At 39.4% G+C, this 19,960-nt stretch overlaps 1 protein-coding gene across 2 annotated transcripts in view; it reads left to right on the top strand.

The window, feature by feature from the left end:
• Positions 1–2,237: 2,237 nt before the first annotated feature.
• Positions 2,238–19,960, top strand: part of CWF19L2 (CWF19 like cell cycle control factor 2) — an 85,213-nt gene continuing 67,490 nt past the window's right edge. For both annotated transcript variants that reach the window (XM_071803755.1, XM_065831732.2), the window contains exons 1-8: positions 2,238–2,489; positions 8,583–8,693; positions 9,520–9,639; positions 10,807–10,914; positions 13,209–13,328; positions 14,811–14,904; positions 16,059–16,174; positions 17,746–18,464. In XM_071803755.1, coding sequence (XP_071659856.1) covers positions 2,253–2,489; positions 8,583–8,693; positions 9,520–9,639; positions 10,807–10,914; positions 13,209–13,328; positions 14,811–14,904; positions 16,059–16,174; positions 17,746–18,464 — 1,625 coding nt within the window. In that variant the 5' untranslated portion in view covers positions 2,238–2,252. The remainder of the gene's footprint in view (positions 2,490–8,582; positions 8,694–9,519; positions 9,640–10,806; positions 10,915–13,208; positions 13,329–14,810; positions 14,905–16,058; positions 16,175–17,745; positions 18,465–19,960) is intronic.

Raw genomic sequence — 19,960 nt, 5'->3', positions numbered from 1 at the left:
GTCAGCTTATGGACTAGCAATTTGCTGTTTAGATTTAATATGCATCTATTGGCTGCCTAGAGAGGTTGTGGAGTTCCCTTCTGGGAAGACATTCAAGACCTGCCAGGACACATTCCTGTGTGACCTGCTCTGGTGAACCTGCTTTAGCAGGTGGGTTGGACTAGATGATCTCCAGAGGTCCCTTCCAACCCCAACTGTTCTGTGATTCTGTGATTCTATTAAGCCAATATGACTGGCTGTGTGCTGAGTGAATTGGGAGCACCCACCTGAGAACTCTGCTGTTTTCCTGGAGTAAGCGGTAACACCGGCATGGAGAGAAAACAGTTTGTTGATAAGAAAAGAATATCATGATCAGAGAAGAAGCTTTCCTTACTGAGCCAAACCAGTGTACTTTTCTGTATATAGCTGAGGGCTGAGCATACCATTCATCAGTCCTGCTGGAATGTCTTCTGTATCCATCTGTTTGCTTTGCAAATGGGTCTCCAGAGGGGCTTCGTGTGCTGCTTTTCCAAACGGTGCCCATTAAGCTCTATTAGTTATCACTATCTAGTGGTGATCTTCGACCACTTTTTCTTGAGTTGTTTTTAACCATCACAGCATAAACTGAACAAGGATGCAAATGCAATTTACACAGTTAATACCACCATGGAGATAATGATTAAATTACAGTTACCAATTTGAAAACACACTGTCCAATGCAAATAGCTAACAAATTACCCAAGCACTTCTCAGACTTTTACCTAAATAATGTTATTACTTGGCAACTGTGAACACATTTTGCGTCAAAACACCAATAATGCACCGGTCTCATTCCAAAGGATGATGTCTCATATGTTTGCTTCACCTGAGATATAGCAGCCCTCTCAAACACTGTTGACCAACTGCAACTTGTAAGTGCTTGAATGTGTGTATTTTTTAATTTCCCTCCTCCCATGCAGGCACATCCTGAGCAGCCAGCATGCTGCCATTACAGAAGCCACAGGGAGGCATGGACACACTGAACCGGCTGCAAACAGGGCAGAAAGTGGCTGGAAGGCCATTGTGTGGGTGACTGCAATGTGGAGCCCTTGGTGCTGTGAGTGTTGGTTTGGCCATGTTTCCCTTGTTCACTTCCCATAAATGTTGGTCCAGACAAGGATGCTGTGGTTTACACGAGGTAATTTCAGCCAAGGGGCAGGGGCAAGCCTGGAGGACAGTGTCCCCATCCCAGGACTTTGTGGTCCTGTCAGTCAAGTGGCACAAGCACCTCCTAAGCTGTTTGTGCCACAACACAATATTTGCTGTGACCTTCACCTGCGAGGTTGTGGAAAGCCTTCCACAATTTGACATCTGCAAATTTGTGGATGAGACCAGACTGAATGGTGTGGTTGACATGCCTAAGGGTTGGGATGTCATCCAGAGGGACCTGGGCAAGCTCAAGAAACGGGCCCATGTGAACCTCGCGAGGTTCAACACGGCCAAGTGCAAAGTCCTGCACCTGGGTCAGGGCAAGCCTGATATCAGTACAGGCTGAGGGATGAAGGGATTGAAAGCAGCCTTGCAGAGAAGGACCTGGGGTACTGGTGGATGAAAGATTGGACATGAGCCACCAATGTGTTCTTGCAGCCCAGAAGGTCAGTTGTATCCTGGGCTGCATCAAAAGCAGCGTGGCCAGCAGGTTGAGAGAGCTGATTCTGCCCCTCTGCTCCACTCTGGTGAGACCCCACCTGGAGTCCTGTGTCCAGCTCTGGAGCCTCAGTACAGGAAAGACATGGACCTGTTGGAGAGGGGGCCAGAGGAGCCACAGAAATGATCATTGGCTGGAACAGCTCTGCTGTCAGGACGGGCTGAGACAGTTGGGTTGTTCAGTCTGGAGAAGGTTCTGGGGAGACTTTACTGAGACCTTTCAGTACTTAAAAGGGACCTATAAGAAAGATGGGGACAGACTTTTTAGCAGGGCCTGTTATGGCAGAAGAAAGGGTGATGGTTTTAAACTAAAAGAGAGGAGATTCAGGTTAGGCATGAGGAAGAAATCTTTTACAGTGAGGGTGGTGAAACACTGGCCCAGGTTGCCCAGAGAGGTGGTAGATGCCCCATCCCTGGAGACATTGCAGGCCACGCTGAACGGGGCTCTGAGCAACTTGATCTGGTTGAAGATGTCCCTGCTCATTGCAGGGGGTTGGACTAGATAACCTTTGAAGCTCCCGTCCAACCCAAACTGTCCTATTATGCTGTGACTCTATGACTTTAGTTTCGAAGTTTTAAAGGGTACGATGCGCCGATGCGCCACGACCCCGCCGGCAGGAGCCAGCTCCGCCCCGCCCGCCGTTGCCAGGGACGCCGTTTACGACAGTCTCGCGACCTCGCCGTACGGCGGGATTGTTGTACGGCTGCTGCGCGGCGGGTGTTTCCGGTGTGGGCCGGTGATGGCGTCGGGGTTTGAGAGCGAGCGGAGCCTGGCGGCGCGCAGGGAACAGCGGCAGCGCGAACGGGAGGCGCTGCTGGCGCAGGTGGGGTGCCCGGCCTGGCCTGGCCTGGCCTGGCCTGGCCTCTTCCCGGGAGCCCCTCGGTCCCTTCCTTTCCCCCGCCCGGCCGGCGCCGGAGCGCTGCTGAGGGCGGCCCTGGCCGTGGGCTCCTGCCCACAGGTTTGGCAGCTGTGGGAGGGGGAGGCTCTGCGGAGAGCCGGTTCTGCCCCGAGAGGGGCTGGGCTGTGCTACCGGGAGAGACAGAAAGCAACGAGGAGCGGTCTTGAGTGACAGCTACCTGAGTTCATGTATTTTGCCACTGGTAGTGATATCATTCTATCGGTATTTCACTTACTATGTGTTTCTGTGCTTACACCTTTCAAAGACCTACGGTCGGTCTTCTTGCAGTTCTCTTGAGATATTCATATACACTGATAAGGTGACACCACCCCCACTCCCTGGCCTTCCCTTCACTAGGCCAAACTGTCCTGGCTCTCAGCCTTTCCTTAAGTGACAAAGCAAAGGAAACTCCTCCTCCGCCTCTTTGTCTTCATGGCCTGCCTTTGCTAAAGAGTCAGGATATCACATCTGGAATATTGTGTCCAGTTCTGGACCCCTCCGTTCCAGAAGGACAGGGAACTGCTGGAGAGAGTCCAGCACAGGGCAACAAAGATGATTAAGGGAGTGGAACATCTCCCTTATGAGGAAAGGCTGAGGGAGCTGGGGCTCTTTAGTTTGGAGAAGAGGAGACTGAGGGGTGAACTCATTAATGTTTATAAATTTGTAAAGTGTAAGTGTCATGAGGATGGAGCCAGGCTCTTCTCGGTGACAACCAATGATAGGAAAAGGGGTAATTGGTATAAACTGGAACACAGGAGGTTCCATTTAAATTTGAGAAGAAACTTCTTCTCAGTGAGGGTGACAGAGCACTGGAACAGGCTGCCCAGGGGGGTTGTGGAGTCTCCTACTCTGGAGACATTCAAAACCCGCCTGGACGCCTTCCTGTGTAACCTCATCTGGGTGTTCCTGCTCTGGTGGGGGGATTTGACTAGGTGATCTTTTGAGCTCCCTTCCAATCCCTAACATTCTGTGATTCTGTGGTCTCCATTACAGTGCTCCTGTCATGGAGTACTAATAACTTGTAATAACTTGAACACAAGCCAGACAGCCTGTTTTTGTGGAGCCAGGATGTTGCTTGCTTGGTTATATCTTGCTGAAGTGTTAGTCAAGAATTAGGAGGCTCCTGCTCACAGATGCTTTGGTAGAGTTGCTGTGACTTGGAGACCTGTGCTAATCCTGGTTAATTTTATTCAAAATTTGCCATGTTTGGTACTTGTGCAATAAGCTGCTGGTTCTTGTTGTAACTTGTAGGTAGAGTGAATGATAAAAGGGTAAATGGTGCATCAGTTAGATGACATGACTTGTTTTGAAGTTTAAGGAGTGGGGGATAACTGGAAAGAAAATTGTAAGAGGAAGCCAGGGTATGACAAAATACAAGGTTGTGATGATGGGCTTTTGAGAGAAAGGCCAAAGTAAGCAGCTGCCAAATTTTACTGGGCAAAGATATTTTAAGAAAAAAAGTAATGAGAAAATGGCCTGAGTAGCCTGAGGCTTACTTACACTGTAACTTGCAAAACCTAGAGTTGAAATGATACATAGATATATATATAGGAGATAAATATATACAGGATATAGCCTGTATAGGTGATATATACTAGTACTTCAGATTTGTGGTGATATCGTACCATTTAAAACAGCATTTGATAAAGTGGTTAAATATTTTTCGTTCAGCTTAAGCAATTGATGTTCCCATTAAGCATCACACATCTAGCAATAGTCAGTACTTAGCTAAATTTGAACTCCCCCTTTTTAATGTTTTACACTGTTCTTAATAAACTCTCTTTTGAATTAAGTTAAAACCAGGTTTTATCATAAGCACACATGAAAATCTTTCTTTTCCTCTGTCCATTCAGAAAAATAAGAAAGCAGAAAACAGACAAACGAATAAAGTTAACCTCCCCTTCAGGGTACTGTCCCTGAAGTTTTATGCAGGAAAAAAGTTGCAAGTGGCAAGGCAGGTGGGAGGTTTTTTTTTGCTTCCCTGCTTCTTACTGCAGAAGGAAAATCGGTTCTAATTTGAAGAAAATGAAGTATTTCTGAAGTTTCAGAACTCCTGAAGATGTTCATCTGTTCATTTAAATATGTATAGTTTTGATAATGTTAGTAAGTGAGAACAGGTTAATGTCTTAAGTGTATTGACTTCCTCTGCTTTGCTTATGGTTACACTGCCTGCTGCTACAGTGGTGGGACAGAACTGGGAGAAAACTGCTGCAAGGCTTTATCTTGGTGCATTTTGACTGTCTCACTTTCAAAGGCAAAAAAAAGGAGACCTGCAGGGACTTTGCATGTATGGCTAATCTAGTTAAGACAGTTATTTGGTGGCTGCTATCTTGGAAGCTCCTGCTTTTTGTTTTGGCAGAGACACTTGGGACGCTGTGTAGGTCTTTGTGTGTGATAATCCAAGAAGTCTGCAGAAATGACTGTACTTCAGCAGTTCTGATTCTGGAAATATGAGACATTCAACAAACTCATGTTAAGGAGCTTTAAGTTGTAAAATATTGGAAATTATTAGTCTGTCTTCTGTTCTATAGAGTATGTAGTTGGGGCTAAGATAAAAGGGAACTCTTTAAATCTCATTGTTGGCAGTGAGGAGTCTGAGAGAACCTTCACTATCTCTTCAGAAGTAATTCTTCTCAGATTGGTGAGCTCAGTAGAAGAATGTGGGATTAGCTCACTCTTGCAGGTTGAATATGTAGTAGATTTTGAAACAGTCATGGAAATAGAATAGATTTCATTAGAACTTTTTACTTTTAAAACTGAACAGAAGAAGTTGCTTCTTCTTGATTTTTTTTTTTTTTTAATTTACTGTTTTGTGTTTTTTGCCAGTTATGAACTTACATTTCATTTGAAGAACCAAAATACTACCCTACTCGCTGATTTAGATTTCTCTTTTAAATTTTGGAAACTTACTCTTTTATTTGTGTCCTTCCAACTGCATTGGTAAACCCAGGAGCTGGTAATGTTTATGATAATGATCGGTAATTAAATAATTATGTATTGACATACAAATTGTTATTAAGCCACAGAAATAGCATCTTGCTTTGATGAGAGCAGTAGTTCATGACACTACTGTTTTAATTTTCAAGTTTAGAAAAAGAAAATAATCAGATGGGTGTTTTGGTAAGTGCAGGGGTGTGTGTTTTTCCTAGACATGAATGCCTTTTTTTTTTTTCTTTTTTAAAAAGCTAGAAATAATTCAAATTGAATTATTCTTGCATTTGTGCTATAACATGGTATTTCTGTACTTCAGGGTTACTCTTCTGTTACTTGTTGTTTGTTTTTGTTCCTCCCTCCCCTGCACAGTGCACACTTTTTCTCTTGTTCCTTGTGCTTAAACTGGTAGCCTTGCTGACCTTGCCAGGGGAGCACCTTGGAAGCTTGACCTGCAGGTGGGATTCAGTTTGTGTCAGGGTTGTCCTTGAAGTGGCTTCCCCTGAGACCAGGGTGCAGGGAGTGCTGGGAGCACAGGGAAGAGAGGAATGGAGCCCTGCCCTTCAGTGGTAGATGGCCTTCAGAGCAGCTTAGGTCTGTGTTGGATGGTTTTGTCATGCTGTTTTGATTTGGTGGTGTGCTGTAGAGTTTCTTCTGAATGCTTGTTGGGAGAAAAAAGGAATTTTTCTTCTTTTACATGGAGAAGTTGACTATTGAATGGTAGTGTTTATCATCTGAAGAACCAGAGGTTGACCACAGTTAAAGCTGGGAAATTGCATGGTCTCTCTAGCGGTGCAGAAAATTTTCTCTGGCCTTGGTGAGAGCTGAAATAGTAAATAGAGTTGGGGTCAGGGAAGAGTGTTGGTCAGGGTCTCTGTGAGCTATGGAGGGAGTATTTTAGCCACCCTCCCTAGGTGACATCCTTCCATCCCTTCTGGACCTCACCGAGGGAACTGTTGTGTAACAGCCTCTCTTTATTAGGTGACCTAGACCTTGGCCATTGGCAGGCTCTTTGATCTTTTCTCCTTCTTCCTGGGCTGGCATGGTGTAATTTTTACAGCTTTTGGTGTTTGTGTCTGCAGTATATTACAGGCTGTTTGGAACAAGTTCTATTCTTCATTTAGCAGATACTGTTGTCAGTAACCATGCAGGCTGGCCTTAATGACCTGCCTAATGAAAACCAGAAAACACTTTCCCTGAACTTGGTTTCCTTCCTCATTGAGATGGGGCTGTGAAATCCGAGACCCTTTGGCCTGCTTGTGGAAAAGACTAGAAAGTTCGGCACTGTTCACCTTGGTGACACTATTGCTAACACAGAGCTGTAGAATAATTACCGTTTTTATTGTACCTTACCAACAGACGTTTCAGAGTGCTTTACCAGCATTGTACTTCAGCTTGTGCTTGTTGTAAAGGAGACTGTGAGCAACTTTATTAGGATGTCACAGGAGTACATAATGTAGCATGATGCTTCTCCTTCTTGACTGGTTGTTGCTTGTAATGGTCCTCTGTGTTTGTGTGTAGCATGCAGTCATTTGCCTAATTATTGCTTTACTTTGAAATAGAGGTATTTCAGAAATGTAGCATCCTGTATTTATGGAGAAGAAAACTTAAAAATATTGCAGTGGTGACCTAAAATGTACCTATTGTTAAGTATTCATTTGTGAAGGGGAAAGGATAAATTGTTGGATTTTATTTTGGCATCAGAAAATACTAATAAACCTTAATGTGAATTAATTGCTTGAACTCTTGTGGGTTGGGAGATGTGAACCTATTAGAGTTGGCCTTCATAGCACAGAATATAAAATCTGACAAGGGATTTAACTAGTTTTTCTTACTTTTCTACAATTTATAGGATCTAGTAAGCCCTGTGTCATTATTAAAGACAAGTAGAATAGAAAGGTAAGTTTTGAAGCTAAGAGAGTAGCGTAGACAGATTTTCCTCCTCCCTGCCTGAGATGATTGTGTGTGTATGTGTGAGGGGAAAGCATTCACCAACAATAAAATGAATATTGTGATTTGATGGTAGAAGTAGCTAGACAGTTTTTAGAAAGGATCAGAGGGTTTTGCTGCGAACTTTCTCATGCTAAAATGATAATTTACGTGAAAATACTTATTTTATCTTTTTTTTTAAATGCCTAGGCAGATTTCTCTTTTGATTTTACACTCAGAAATTGTTAAGAATTTTCTGTATTTTGTGTCTTTGTCTAAGAAGAAATTAACTTTCACCTGATGCATTTGTATCCGTCTTTCTTTTTAACAGTCTGGTGGTATTGCCACTACAGAGTCATCTTGCACAGCCCTGTTTCATTTAGTATTCAGGAGACAACAGTCTGCAGTTTGATGATGGTTTCTGCTCATTCTTTGTTCTGAATATGTATTTGTATAATTCAGCCAGAATGATGATCCGTTGTTTTTATTAGGATCATGTGTCTCAATTACCCAAATACTTGCCTGTGTTTTTCCTGTTTATTCTTAGATCTAATAAAAAGTATAAAAGCTCCTTTTGTATCTTATTTATAATGTTAACTTCATTTTCTGCAATGTATATTCGTAACTTTGTTAATATGAAGGAAATAGTAATTTTATTTAAAATATACTTGTTATTATGGAGAAAGGTAAGAGGCTGAATCTTCCTAGAGACGCACAGAGCATGTTAAGTGAAGAGATGTTGACAAGCTGATCTGGCTTGGCCTTTATTTGAGGTGTTTATAGATTTGTGTGCCCAAGAGCTGCTCAAGGGATGGAAGGGAACTGTTGACTCCAACTGCTGGTCTTTCTCAACCAGAAGTGAAATGGAGAATGCAGAAAACTTGTTCTTTTCCCTGGCTAAATCTTGGCAACATGTTTTATGTTTACTTGTGGAGCAAACAAGTTAGGAGTCTGTTTTTGTTGTTATTTGAGTTCCCTGTATCTCCATGGTTTCATCTCTGTCCAATTATAAGCTTAAGTTTTGTGTAGTCCTCTAAAAGTTCTCAAGCACAGATCTCAGCATTGTGTATGGTTTTGTCAGTGTGGCTTACAAAGGTGTGTCCGTAAGTAAATGCTACTGAATGCTGCCTGGTTATTTTTCTTCTCTGTTTGTCTTAGGCCAAAATTAGTTATGAAAAGGAGCAGAGACATAAGCTGCTAAAGCATCTACGAGGTGAAGATACGTGGCTGCTTCCTGATGTGAACGAACGTGTGGAACAACTGGAAAAGGTGATGGAACTGTAAATCATTGAATGGTGGTGTTAGCTTTACAGCATGTTTGTATAACTAGAAGGCTTTGTGGGCTTTAAGATGATCTTTAAAAACCTCCCGATTTCTGAATTCTTCATGCTTAAATATTAGCTTATTTTTTAGGTGCAAATAATCATTTACTCACAAAGAGGAAAAATTTCTGTCATTCAATTCCAGCTTTAATTTCTACCAAATTTAGAAGAGCAAGAGTTGCCAGAGAAGAATAGCCCCATGGGAAGAGATCTCGAGGATCCATGGTTTCATAGCTGTCCTGTTTGTGGTCATTCACAGGAGAAGCCTTAATGGAACCTCTGAATATTGAATTCTTCTAGTGTAGAAATCTGTGTAGATATTTCAACGAAGGACAGATGTGTCTTGATGATGTAGTGATTCCAGAGGCAATAGATTTGACTGAAATAAATGTAGTGTAGAAGATGTTCTTATGTATAGTTATAATGCCTTAGTTCCAGTGAGAAAGATTTTGAGGGGGGAAGAGAAGTCGATGATGGATGTGAGGCATGCCCTCCCACTGTCCCTCTGTTCCCCCAACAGGAGAGAGAAAGAGTAGTAGAAGTAGGGACATGGCTTAGAGGTGGAATTGTCAGTGGTGGGTTAATGGTTGGACACGATGATCTTAAAGGTATTTTCCAACAAAGATGATTCTATAGTTCTATAAAATGCAGCAGTATCCAGCTGTGTGTGTTTTACCTTTTTCAGCGTGGTTTGATAAGTAGATTGAGATTGTTTTTTCTTGTATGTGAGTGATGGGGTTTACTGGATCTCATTTACAAACATTTACTTGTAGGAACATTCTGTGCACAAAAAAAAGAAAAAGGATAAACATTCAAAAAAGGCGAAGAAAGAAAAGAAGAAAAATAAGAAACAAAAATCTGAAAAGAAGGATGACTTGGCTGATAGTTCTTCAGTAAGTAAAAAAACTTTCAAATGTTTCAAATGAAATTTTTAAAACTTGCACAATTTCATTCTCTGTAGGTACACATGGTTAATAAAATTAAGGCTCATTCTTAACCATTTTCTATTGAGAAAAACTGGTAGAGTTTGTCCTTTTTTGTACCATACCGAGTATTTAATCAGTTTAAAAGGTGCTCTTAGGTGAGTGCTTGTGAATTTTATAATATTTAATTCACTCATCAGGAGCTAAGTGATTTATGGTTTTTCAGCAGAGAGAAACTGAAATCTTCAACCGTGGAAACTCCCAACAACATGAGAATTGTACGTGGGTCTGAAGGAAGGCTCAAACTTGAATCTGTAAACAAATACCTCCTTTTTTTTTAATTTTAACTTTATTTTCAGAGATTCTCTTTATTGGGTGAAGGAACATGAAGTATGATGAGATTTATTTTCCAGGAACTGATATCCGAGGTGAACTATGCTTTTCAGTGTAGGAAGTAACCTAAAGCACAAATATCCCACATGTCCCATGAGAGTCATCAAAACCCTTCAGATCATGTCAGTGAGTACTGGGTTACAGTACAGTCCTGGCTGATGCCTTTGATCCAGAGTCTGTTCTTCACATGAGAGGTTCATGTAAACAGCAAAGAAACTGTTCAGTGGAGTCCTATGGGCTTCAAGGGTAAAATCTCAGTGCAGTATTTGCAGGTGCAAGTGTAGGGAGTTGGATATGAAAATAGAAGGAGATAGCATGTACAGTGCTTTATCTTGTACTGTTACTGATTTCACTTTTTTAATATAAAACATACTTATTATTGAATTTAGATTTTTAAAATTTTGTTTTTGTAATACCATAAAAGCAATTGGTTTTGATTTTATTCTGACAGTTTTAACTGTAACAGTTTTAACTTTAGCAGTGTTATGCTAATAAACTGCCAGTATAAACTAGTATTACATGCTGTGATGTGCTCATAATGTGGTGGAATGTTTTGATCATGAAGGAACAATCTTCTATGGGAATATCAATATTCTCTTTTTATTATCAGTATTTTAAAATAATAAACAATACTATATTAGTAATGCTAATCAGGATCAATATACTTGGTAAGTATGGCCTTTTATCAACATAAAAGTGTGTTAAGGGGCTATTAATATTCTTTATGTTAAACTCTGTTTCTAGGATTCTTCAGTTGAATGGGTTGAGTCAAATGTGTCACAGTCAGATAACACAGAAAAAGCTTGGAAGGTCAACAAGCAATCAGATGCTGTGGAAGAACCCTCCCTGCAGGTGAGCAGTTTGATAAATACTCCAGAAATAAGTTTAGCATGACCGAATGTGAAATCCGCTTACATTTCTTGACAGCTCTTTTGCAATGTGTTGAACAAAACTTATTTTACAGACAAATGTCTTTGTTTAGCTTCTCTAATAGTTGCTTAGCATTTAACAAGGCACTACACCAATTCCTTTCATCATATTTTGAAGGTCTAGCATCTTAGCTTCATTTTCTTGAAGAGGTCAACTTAAAGACCTTGACTAGGCATGTTGTTTTTTTCCTGCATAATTTTGATGACTATTCTGCAGTTGAATGAAGTTTTACTTCTGTGGTGCTTAAAAAGATATAAGAAAAAGAGGTGTAGAACTTTTCAGCAACAATGTTTATGGAATCAATGTCTCTTTTGATCTTGTTAGGTGAACTGTATGTCCAGTAAGCAGTGTTTATTCTGGAAAATGGAGTCATTCTGAAATGAACTACTGTGATTTTAGTAAAATAAATGTATTCACATATCACAACATTCTCAGTTGTGTGAAAATGATGATTTTTAGTTTTATGTCTAATTCCACTCCTGAAAAAAGTCTGTTTCTCATTCTGAATTTGCACATCTTGTTAAGAGAAATAAAAAGGATCTCTGAATCATATCTATGTTACTGGAAAAGTATAAAGTAATGAAATATAAATCCTTATGTATGTCATAATAACTTATACTGCAAAGCCTTTTTTTTTCCCGAGCATTTCTTTTATAATCTGTTCCCTGGGCTTGTCTATTTTTGCATGAAGAGAGTGCTTTTGAAAGGAATTTCATGGTCATCCCTATTTTTTTTTTTTTTGATTTTGACTCACATTATGAAGAAGTCTTGGAGCATCTACATCCATTTCCTGTTGAATTTAAATTAATTTAAATGTTCTCAAAGTGCACCTGAGTTGCTCCATGGGACCAGTGTTGGACTAGTCTAGCGTGCTTACTCAAAAAAATCCAAACACCAACAAGAAAATCAAACCCAACCAAACAGAAACAAAAAAAAGCCCCAAACCACAGATCTGAAGCATAGAAGACAGTCAGGCTCTTTTCAGTGGTTCTCAGTGACATGGCCAGAGGCAACAGGCACGAAGTGCCACACAGGAGTTTCCCTCTGGACATCATGGAACAGTGTTTTACTATGAGGGTGACCATGCCCTGGCACATGTTACCTGGGGAGCCTGTGGAATCTCCCTCCTTGGATGTATCTGTGAGCTGTCTGGACATGGCCCTGGGCAGCTGGCTCCAGGTGGCCCTGCTGGAGCAGGGGGTTGGACCAGACAACCTGCAGAGGTCCTGTGCACATCCACTTCTCTTGATCCATGTTGCTTACTAATGTGGACATAGTACTTTTGAAGCATTTGGAGATGGATTGTTTTTCACTTCTGTCTCTTTGCTAGAGGAGATCTGAGAAGTAGAATGTTGTGTGTCACCTCTGAAACTGTCTGGTGTGTTGTCTAATGTGATTTTTAAAACAGAGAAAGTGTGTCATATAGCATCTATTCATATTGACAACTCAGACTTGAACTCTACTGAAGATATGAAGAATCTTCTGCAAGGACATGTTTCAAAATAAGTGTAATCTTGTTATTTTGTTTGCTATTCTGTCCATAGAAGTGTTCCAAATACTTGTTTCTACAGAGTGGTTGTTTATAATGTGTGTATCACTGGTTTCTTTTGAGGCTTCAGGTTTTGTGTGTATAAAGGCAGTAGGTATATCGAGACTTTTTAAATGCTACTTTTCTTTAGAGAGTAGTCCTCACTTTTAACATGTCCTTGGCTGGCTTAGGTCTTGTAAATGCAGGTTTTTTACCTGTTATTTTGGGTACAATATGTGGAATTTAGATGTGTAACTTAAATTTGAGGGTGAAGTTAGTGCCTAGATATGAGCTTGCTCAGTTACTGATTGCAGATTCTGTATCCGCTAGAAGAGATCTAAGGGGCCATGAAGTCAGAATGAGCAAGATGAAAAGGAATTGGTCTAGATGTACAGTGTTTGTTTAAACAAATAATAGACAGTCTGTATGGTTTGCATATTTACTAGTATCTTATGAAGATGTATTTGAGATAATGGAAAGACATTTATGAAATTTATTTGTGTAAATAAATATTTAAAAGTTGAAAGGTATAGGCTCTTAAAATCATATTTGCTTTTGATCGAAGTATTTTGTATGTGTTTGTAAAACCTATCAGTAACATTTGTCAGTAGTTGTACTGGTTTGATTTGTACCTAAACTGTGTTTTTGCTGAAAGCATGAACACTGATTCTTTGTGTTTATTTTAAAGAGGGAAGAATGGATGAATTTAGACTTCATGTCATTGAAAACCACATCAGTAGCAGCTGTCAAAGGTGAAAGACACAAAGAAAAAATACTGGAACGACAGAAAGCTCAAGAACGTGAGCAGGTAGGATAAATTAATATATAATTTTTTTTCTGCATCTTACTGAATTTTGTGTGATGAATGAGCCAATGGCATAAGTCATGAACCAAATACATGAGTCTTGTATAGTTTTTAAACCAATGCCTGATGTATTGTGTGGTAGTGATTTTAATTAAATTGGTCAGTTATTTATTCTGTTTGGGATGGAAAGGGTTCATACAGCTGATGTGCAGACAAAAGTCTTTAAAGTATCTTCTAGGTAAGGAGAAAGCCAGTTTTGTTAGTACTAAGTTCTGTAATATTTGAAGTTCTTCCTTAATGACAATGATGGACTGTTTGTCTGGCCTTCTTCCCCATGGTGTGTGTGAAAGGAGAACAGTTGTTTTGTGTGATAAAAGCTTACCTAAGTTACTGTGTTAAAGTGTAGGGTGCTGAGACTTGTTTTTTCCTGAAGAAAGAATTCAGAGCAGTTGCTGTGCCTTTCATGGTGCAGTTGTGTATGAACTTGTGGGCGGATCAGAATCTGACTGGGGAAGGAGCTGCTGTCTTTAAATTAGTTCTGTTTACATACAGTTAGTTGCTGGTTGCTTCATTTGCTCATTCATCTCCTTAAATGCAAGGTAATCTGATCTGAAAACATAGTTGCTGATCATGGTCTAATATTTACTTGTCCTCACATCTGGCCGTAGGCCACTTGTGGCTGTTAGTTTTTCCAGTTAGTTGTGTTGTGGCTACGAACGAGATTGATGTGGAGCACTGTTCTTGGACAGTATGTGGTGCTTTGGTTCTTGTCTTTTGAAAAGGGATTAATCTTCTCTTTTTTCCATGCATAATTTTTTGCTGAACATTTTTTCTGAACTATTGAAGGGCCATTTAATGTAGAGATCTTAAGTCATTGGAATAACAGCATGTATTATATAGTTATTATATATGCATTCTTGATCCTAGAAGAATATGATTTTTTTATAGACTCTCCCACCCACCCACTTGTTCTCCATGCGGGTTTATAGTTTTGTGTTTTCTACACCAGGATGTCTGTGCTTCCTTTGATACCCAAAACAGTTTGTGCAACAGATGCATACAGCATGCTGGAGCAGGTGAAGAGCTGACAATATAACATAGATAAATTCAAAATTTTGTCAGTGCTGGAATGCTTAATCAGTCCTTTCCTCACAGACTCACAGTAAGTGATCTAGTTTGAGGATGGAAAGCAGCAACTTTAGGTAAAACCAGGATCCCCCATAACAGCGTGCTTCAGTTGCAAGTGCATATTACTGCTACACTGGCAACGCAGTTAAACAGTGAAACTGCTTCTGTGTGAGAAGGGTGACAGCATGCTTGGGAGCTTTGACTTGGATGGACAGTTACATTTATTTCTACCTGTCTTTAGATAGTACAAGTTATGAGTAAACTGTTCATTCCCACACAAGCATCACAAAATTTATGAAATGTTTTACAAAATACAAACCGTATGCTATGCACACATTAAAATTATTTCTGTTTTAGGCCATGCTGTCTGAGAGAGAACTCAATCCCTATTGGAAAGATGGTGGCACAGGTTTGCCACCAGAGAAGGATCAAGCAGTGTCAGTTAAAAAAGGTAAACAGCAACTTTTAGTAATAATCTTAAATTATGGTCCTCAGTCTCTGGTCTCTGTCTCGCTAACAAGTTGCAACTAATGTTGATGTAAAGGGATTATGAATTACATGTAATAAAGTAAAATTTGGATGGAAATCCAGTATTGAATATTGGGCTAACACGGTATGTTGTTCTGCAGAATTTCTGTTCACTGGTTTTTAATCTTGAGCGGTTTGACCTTCAGTATCTTTACAGAAATTCTCCATTTTGAACTAATTAAAGGAAAGCATGATTTAACCAAGACAAGATAAATTGTTGTCATCTCATTTGGTTCCTTTCATTCCATTACACAAATTATAGTTTTAAAATATTCAACCAGTGAAGTCTGAGTCACATTAAAATGAAGTACATTACAGATGCAGTTGGTGAAAAATATTATTTCTGTAACCTTTTCACTCTTTCCTTACCCTGGGGTTATTCTGCCTATTTCCAGCAAGAGCTGTTAGGAAAATGTTTTTCATAGTGTCATGAAGCATTTATTGTGTGATAAGAAGGGTCCTTGTATTCTGTCAACAGGGAACAGTAGGGTCCCTGCCTTTTCTCTTTGGGAGTCTTTCTCTGTGGACAGTCTGTCCTGCAAACCATTAGCCTCATGCCCACTTGTAGGAGTCGCAGAGATCAGCAATCTATAAGAGGTGACAGGCATCAGTGAGTATGTGTCCTGAATGTTAAAACCTCTGCTAACTTCTCAAATGGAAAGCGATGGGTTACTCATTAATTTTCCGAGAAGGGGGAATGCATTGGTTCAAATGTAAGGGGTATGCCAAAGAATGGACACAGAAAGTGGAAACAATAAGAAGGTTCTTTAATTTCATTTAAAAAAACCCTCAACTTTTCATATGCAATTCCTGTCATGGAAACTGCTTGTTTTGTTCTGTGATAAAATGGAGAAGCTTAAATTAGCAGTATTACTGACTTACATCCAGCATTAACTCATAAAAACAAGTAATTGTGTTATTATATTATTTCTGTTTTTCTTTTTCACCCCTTCAGTTTTTGGTAATACATTAAGTAAACTTAATGTATTAAAGGTTTAATGTCACATACAGAGTAAGATTAAATAAGAATGACTACTGAGATGTAAAGCTATGACCTCTCATTGTTTTTTTCTTCAGTTACAGTGGTAGAAGATGCTGGATTAAGTTGGTTACGAAAATCATACCAAAGGATGAAGGAGGAGGCTGAGAGAGAGAAACGAGATTTTGAGGAAATTGTGGCTGAGAGATATGGGGTAAGGATTTTTTGTCATACTGATAGATGCTTGGAAAAGGTTACTTTCATGTAAAGGCACAAATACTCAATGTGTAGTGTAAGACGTAAGGAAAGAAGGAAAAAACAGCCTCTGAAGCTTCTCTCAAGTGATGAAGAGTTCAAAGCTACCCAGCCTTTTATATCTTTTAAGTTAAATATTTTTTTAATTTATGGGATCCTATAGCGAATTTAAGACATGTCTTCTACATCAGGCGGTTCAAATGGTCCCAGTTACAAAGTACTTGAGTGCTTCCAAAATTATGATGTATACTAGAAAATACATTTTCTTCTCTTACATGTAGTGGATAATAATGTGCATTGTAGATAATAATAATAATGATGCCAAGATAATCTGAGAGCTGTGTTACATTTTACCAAATATGAATCTTCTGACCACCTATGATGTGCTCAGTGCAGATACATTGAGGAAGATACTTGCTTCTGAAAGGTTTGAAAGTCTTCAAAATTTATTTTAACTAGAACAGTCTACCATAACAATGTTAACTCTTTAAAGCCTGCTCCCCTTACATATTATATAATTGTCTTTAAAAGCATTGGTCAAACATGTGAGGTGTTAAATCTTGGCCATAGTGTTACATTTGAGTTTTCTGTGGGGTTTTTTGATCAGGCTGATTTGCTTGTGGAAATCTTGGATAGGGCAGTATGACTTCATAATATTGTCTTTGAACTGAATTGTAGTCACTCCTGACTGATGAAAACAACATGGTCAGCACTTGTAGAAATTATTCGGAGTCTGTGGTTGTAAAGAATATTATTTTTAAGAATCTTTCTCAAGAAATTAAAATTCAAACAGCATGAACCACTCTGGGTGCTAAAATATGGGATAATGGTTGAAAAAGAACCCTGCTTGATTTGCTTCAGTATGTAATGTTTTGAACAAAACCAAACCAAACCAAAAAAATTAAAAAAAGTAATTGGTGGCTTTTAATTCAGCTCGAAAGAGGGAAGAGGAACAGTCTACATTTTGCATAATTGTGTAACAAATGGAGTATTTATCCAGAAAGCCAGAGATGGGTGCAAAGCCTGTTTCAAGCTAAGGATTTTGAACCCGCTCTCCTGTTGTTTTTAAGAGTTTAACTAGATTGTAAAATAGTTTAGTGGTAGGGTCAATTAGTTTTATAGAAGCTGAGCATCTGGTGAGCATACACACAAAGTTCATGAGTGAGAAAGAGGAAGCCTTTCAGCCTGGTTTAAGCCTCTGATCACCTGGTTGCCAGGAGGGGACAGTTCTGAGACTGTGGTCCCTGTACCCAGGAGTGTTTGGTGCTTTACTTTAGCACCACAGGATGACATTTAGAAATAGCCCAAGAGAGGGGATCAGAAAGTCTTCCCAGCAGAGCATACTGGACATGAGGCTCTAAATTCCTTTTTTCGTTCTAGTTTTCTTTTCCACTCCATGGCTTCTGCATTGTCCTTCACACAGTGATTCATTTTCACAGAGTGATGCCTTCCTTGTAATATTTTGTAGAGAGCTTCACAATGCCACATGATCTTACAAGCAGTATGTTTTCTTTTTATTCTTTCTTATAGTCAATGGAGGTATTTCAGTCACGATTAGAAGAAGCTGAAAAAGTTGCATCTACAAAGGAAAATTATTGTAGAACTGGACGATGGAAGAAAAGCGACTATTCAGAAAGTGAGAAAGAGAAGAAAGAACAGCGTATGAAAAGGGAGACGCGAGATGAAGATGATAGAAACAGGAACGTATTTGGGAGCTGCACTAGGGAGAAGTATGGCAGGGAATGGGCACAAGAAGACAAAGGTTACAAAAGAGATATGTCAAGAGAAGACCAAGAATGTGGACACAGTAGCATGGACTCAGCATTGAGAGGCTACAACTCCAAAGCAGAAAAACACTCAGACGAAAAACCAAGTCAGGAAAAGACTTCATCTTTTAGTAACATGAAACACAAATTTCTGAAACCCTCTGATGATGATTTACCATCTTACAGTGCACCTAGAGACTACAAGTCACAGCAGTCCTCTTCCAAACTGCCAGTTCATAGCTCTTTGAGCAGCCGTTTCCAAAAACCTAGTGAGGATACTGCACTGTGGACCAAAACACACAGAGAAGATAACAAGGAGAAATTAATGGCTGATCAAAAATCATCAGATGCTAGGGAACAAACTGATGACAATAGTTGGAAAAGAACTTCAAGTGATGAAAAAGAGAAGTCACGACAGGAATACACAAGCGATATCCCTGAGAAGAGCCAAACGTTATCTGACAGTAAAACGTCATGTTCTAGGTATTTTACAAACATCTCGTCTTTATTTGCCTTGTTTTTCATGGCAAAAGTTACTGGAAACTCTTTTTTTGTAACAGTGTTAGATCTGGTATGGTCAGATCTCTTTATGTAGGAGGAGGCTTCCCTCGCCGCTAGGGGCTGCTAAAATGAACTTCAGGAATAATGAACACTCCCTGCTTGTCCTGTCTCCTCAGTGTATTTGAGAATTGCTAATGATAGGTTATTTTCTACTTCTTTCAAATGTTAGTTCACACTGCAGTAAAATTGGCCTCTTAGGCAAAAACCCTGCAATCCAATATCTTAATTGTTGTTGAATTTATAGAAGACAAATTTGAAATGTTAGAAAATGCTGACTAAAAACTGAAATAATGAATACAGCGAGGGCAGGTTTTCCACCTATGAGGTAAACTCATATACTAAAGTAGTAGCATATGAAAAATAGTAGAGGGTTTTGATTAGAAAAGTGCATTTTCTGAGGAAAAGAGGGAAGCTGAATAAAAGTGGGAAGGGAAATGCAAACTAATACGTGGTAGGAATTTCAGTTTGCCTGACTTGCTTTAGTGAAAAACAGTGGAGAATAGTAAGGAGTGGTGGTCAGAGAAGTAGGTTGTAAACAACTGAGCTTTTGCTCCACTTGAGGATGCCTCTTCTCCAGTATGACCACCTAGTTCTTCTGGTGGTATGAGCAGTGTGGTTATTACTTTCCTTCCACTCTTTCCAAGAACAGGAAAGCATGTTCAAAAGTATTTTAGAGTCAGGATGGTGTTTTTTTAATTGCTTGGGAATGCTGGACAAGTAAATATTCTTGGTTGGAGTAAGAAGGATGATATGATTTAGGTTGGAACAGCATTTGATGAAATATAATTAATTTCCTCCGTTCTTATGTGCTTGTGTCAGTTATTTGCAGAAAGAAGCTTATGGTTGGGTTATGAATTTACTTTTAATGTTTAATTGTTGAATTTTAATAACAAGACAATACCTGAAAAGTATTTATTTTATTTATAACTCTTCCTACATGTAGTACTTGCAGATACGTCACTGTGTATTGATTGTACATCAAATTAATACTGCATGACTAACCAGAAACAGGCAGCTTAGTCTGTATAGGTTGGGTATTTTTTCCAGATTATACTTGCTATATTTTCCACATTGATACGAGCAAATAAAATGTACATTTTCTTTGATAGCAGGAAGATAAATTGTTTGGATGATGTTCACTTAATCAAAATTATTTATTTATTTCAAAAAGCATGAGTTGAATATACTTGGTGGCAGGAGTAATTCTTGATTCTGATACGAATAGTTTATATGCATTATGGGAAGTCCCACTCGTAAGAGTTTGTCATGTCTTGTTTTATTGTTTATTTTAGTATTTCCCTAGGTGTTATTCTGCTGGCAAATCAGAAATGTAACTTTATAGTTGTTTTGGTTACTCTGAGAAAAAACTCTTGTAGCATTAAACCTGTGATGTATGAGGCATTATTAGACATTCGAAT

This window comes from Patagioenas fasciata, chromosome 1 (assembly GCF_037038585.1).
Source record: "Patagioenas fasciata isolate bPatFas1 chromosome 1, bPatFas1.hap1, whole genome shotgun sequence".
Classification (NCBI taxonomy): Eukaryota; Metazoa; Chordata; class Aves; order Columbiformes; family Columbidae; genus Patagioenas; species Patagioenas fasciata.
The sequence above is the reverse complement of the archived record's forward strand: the minus strand, read 5'-3'. Positions and strand labels throughout refer to the sequence as shown.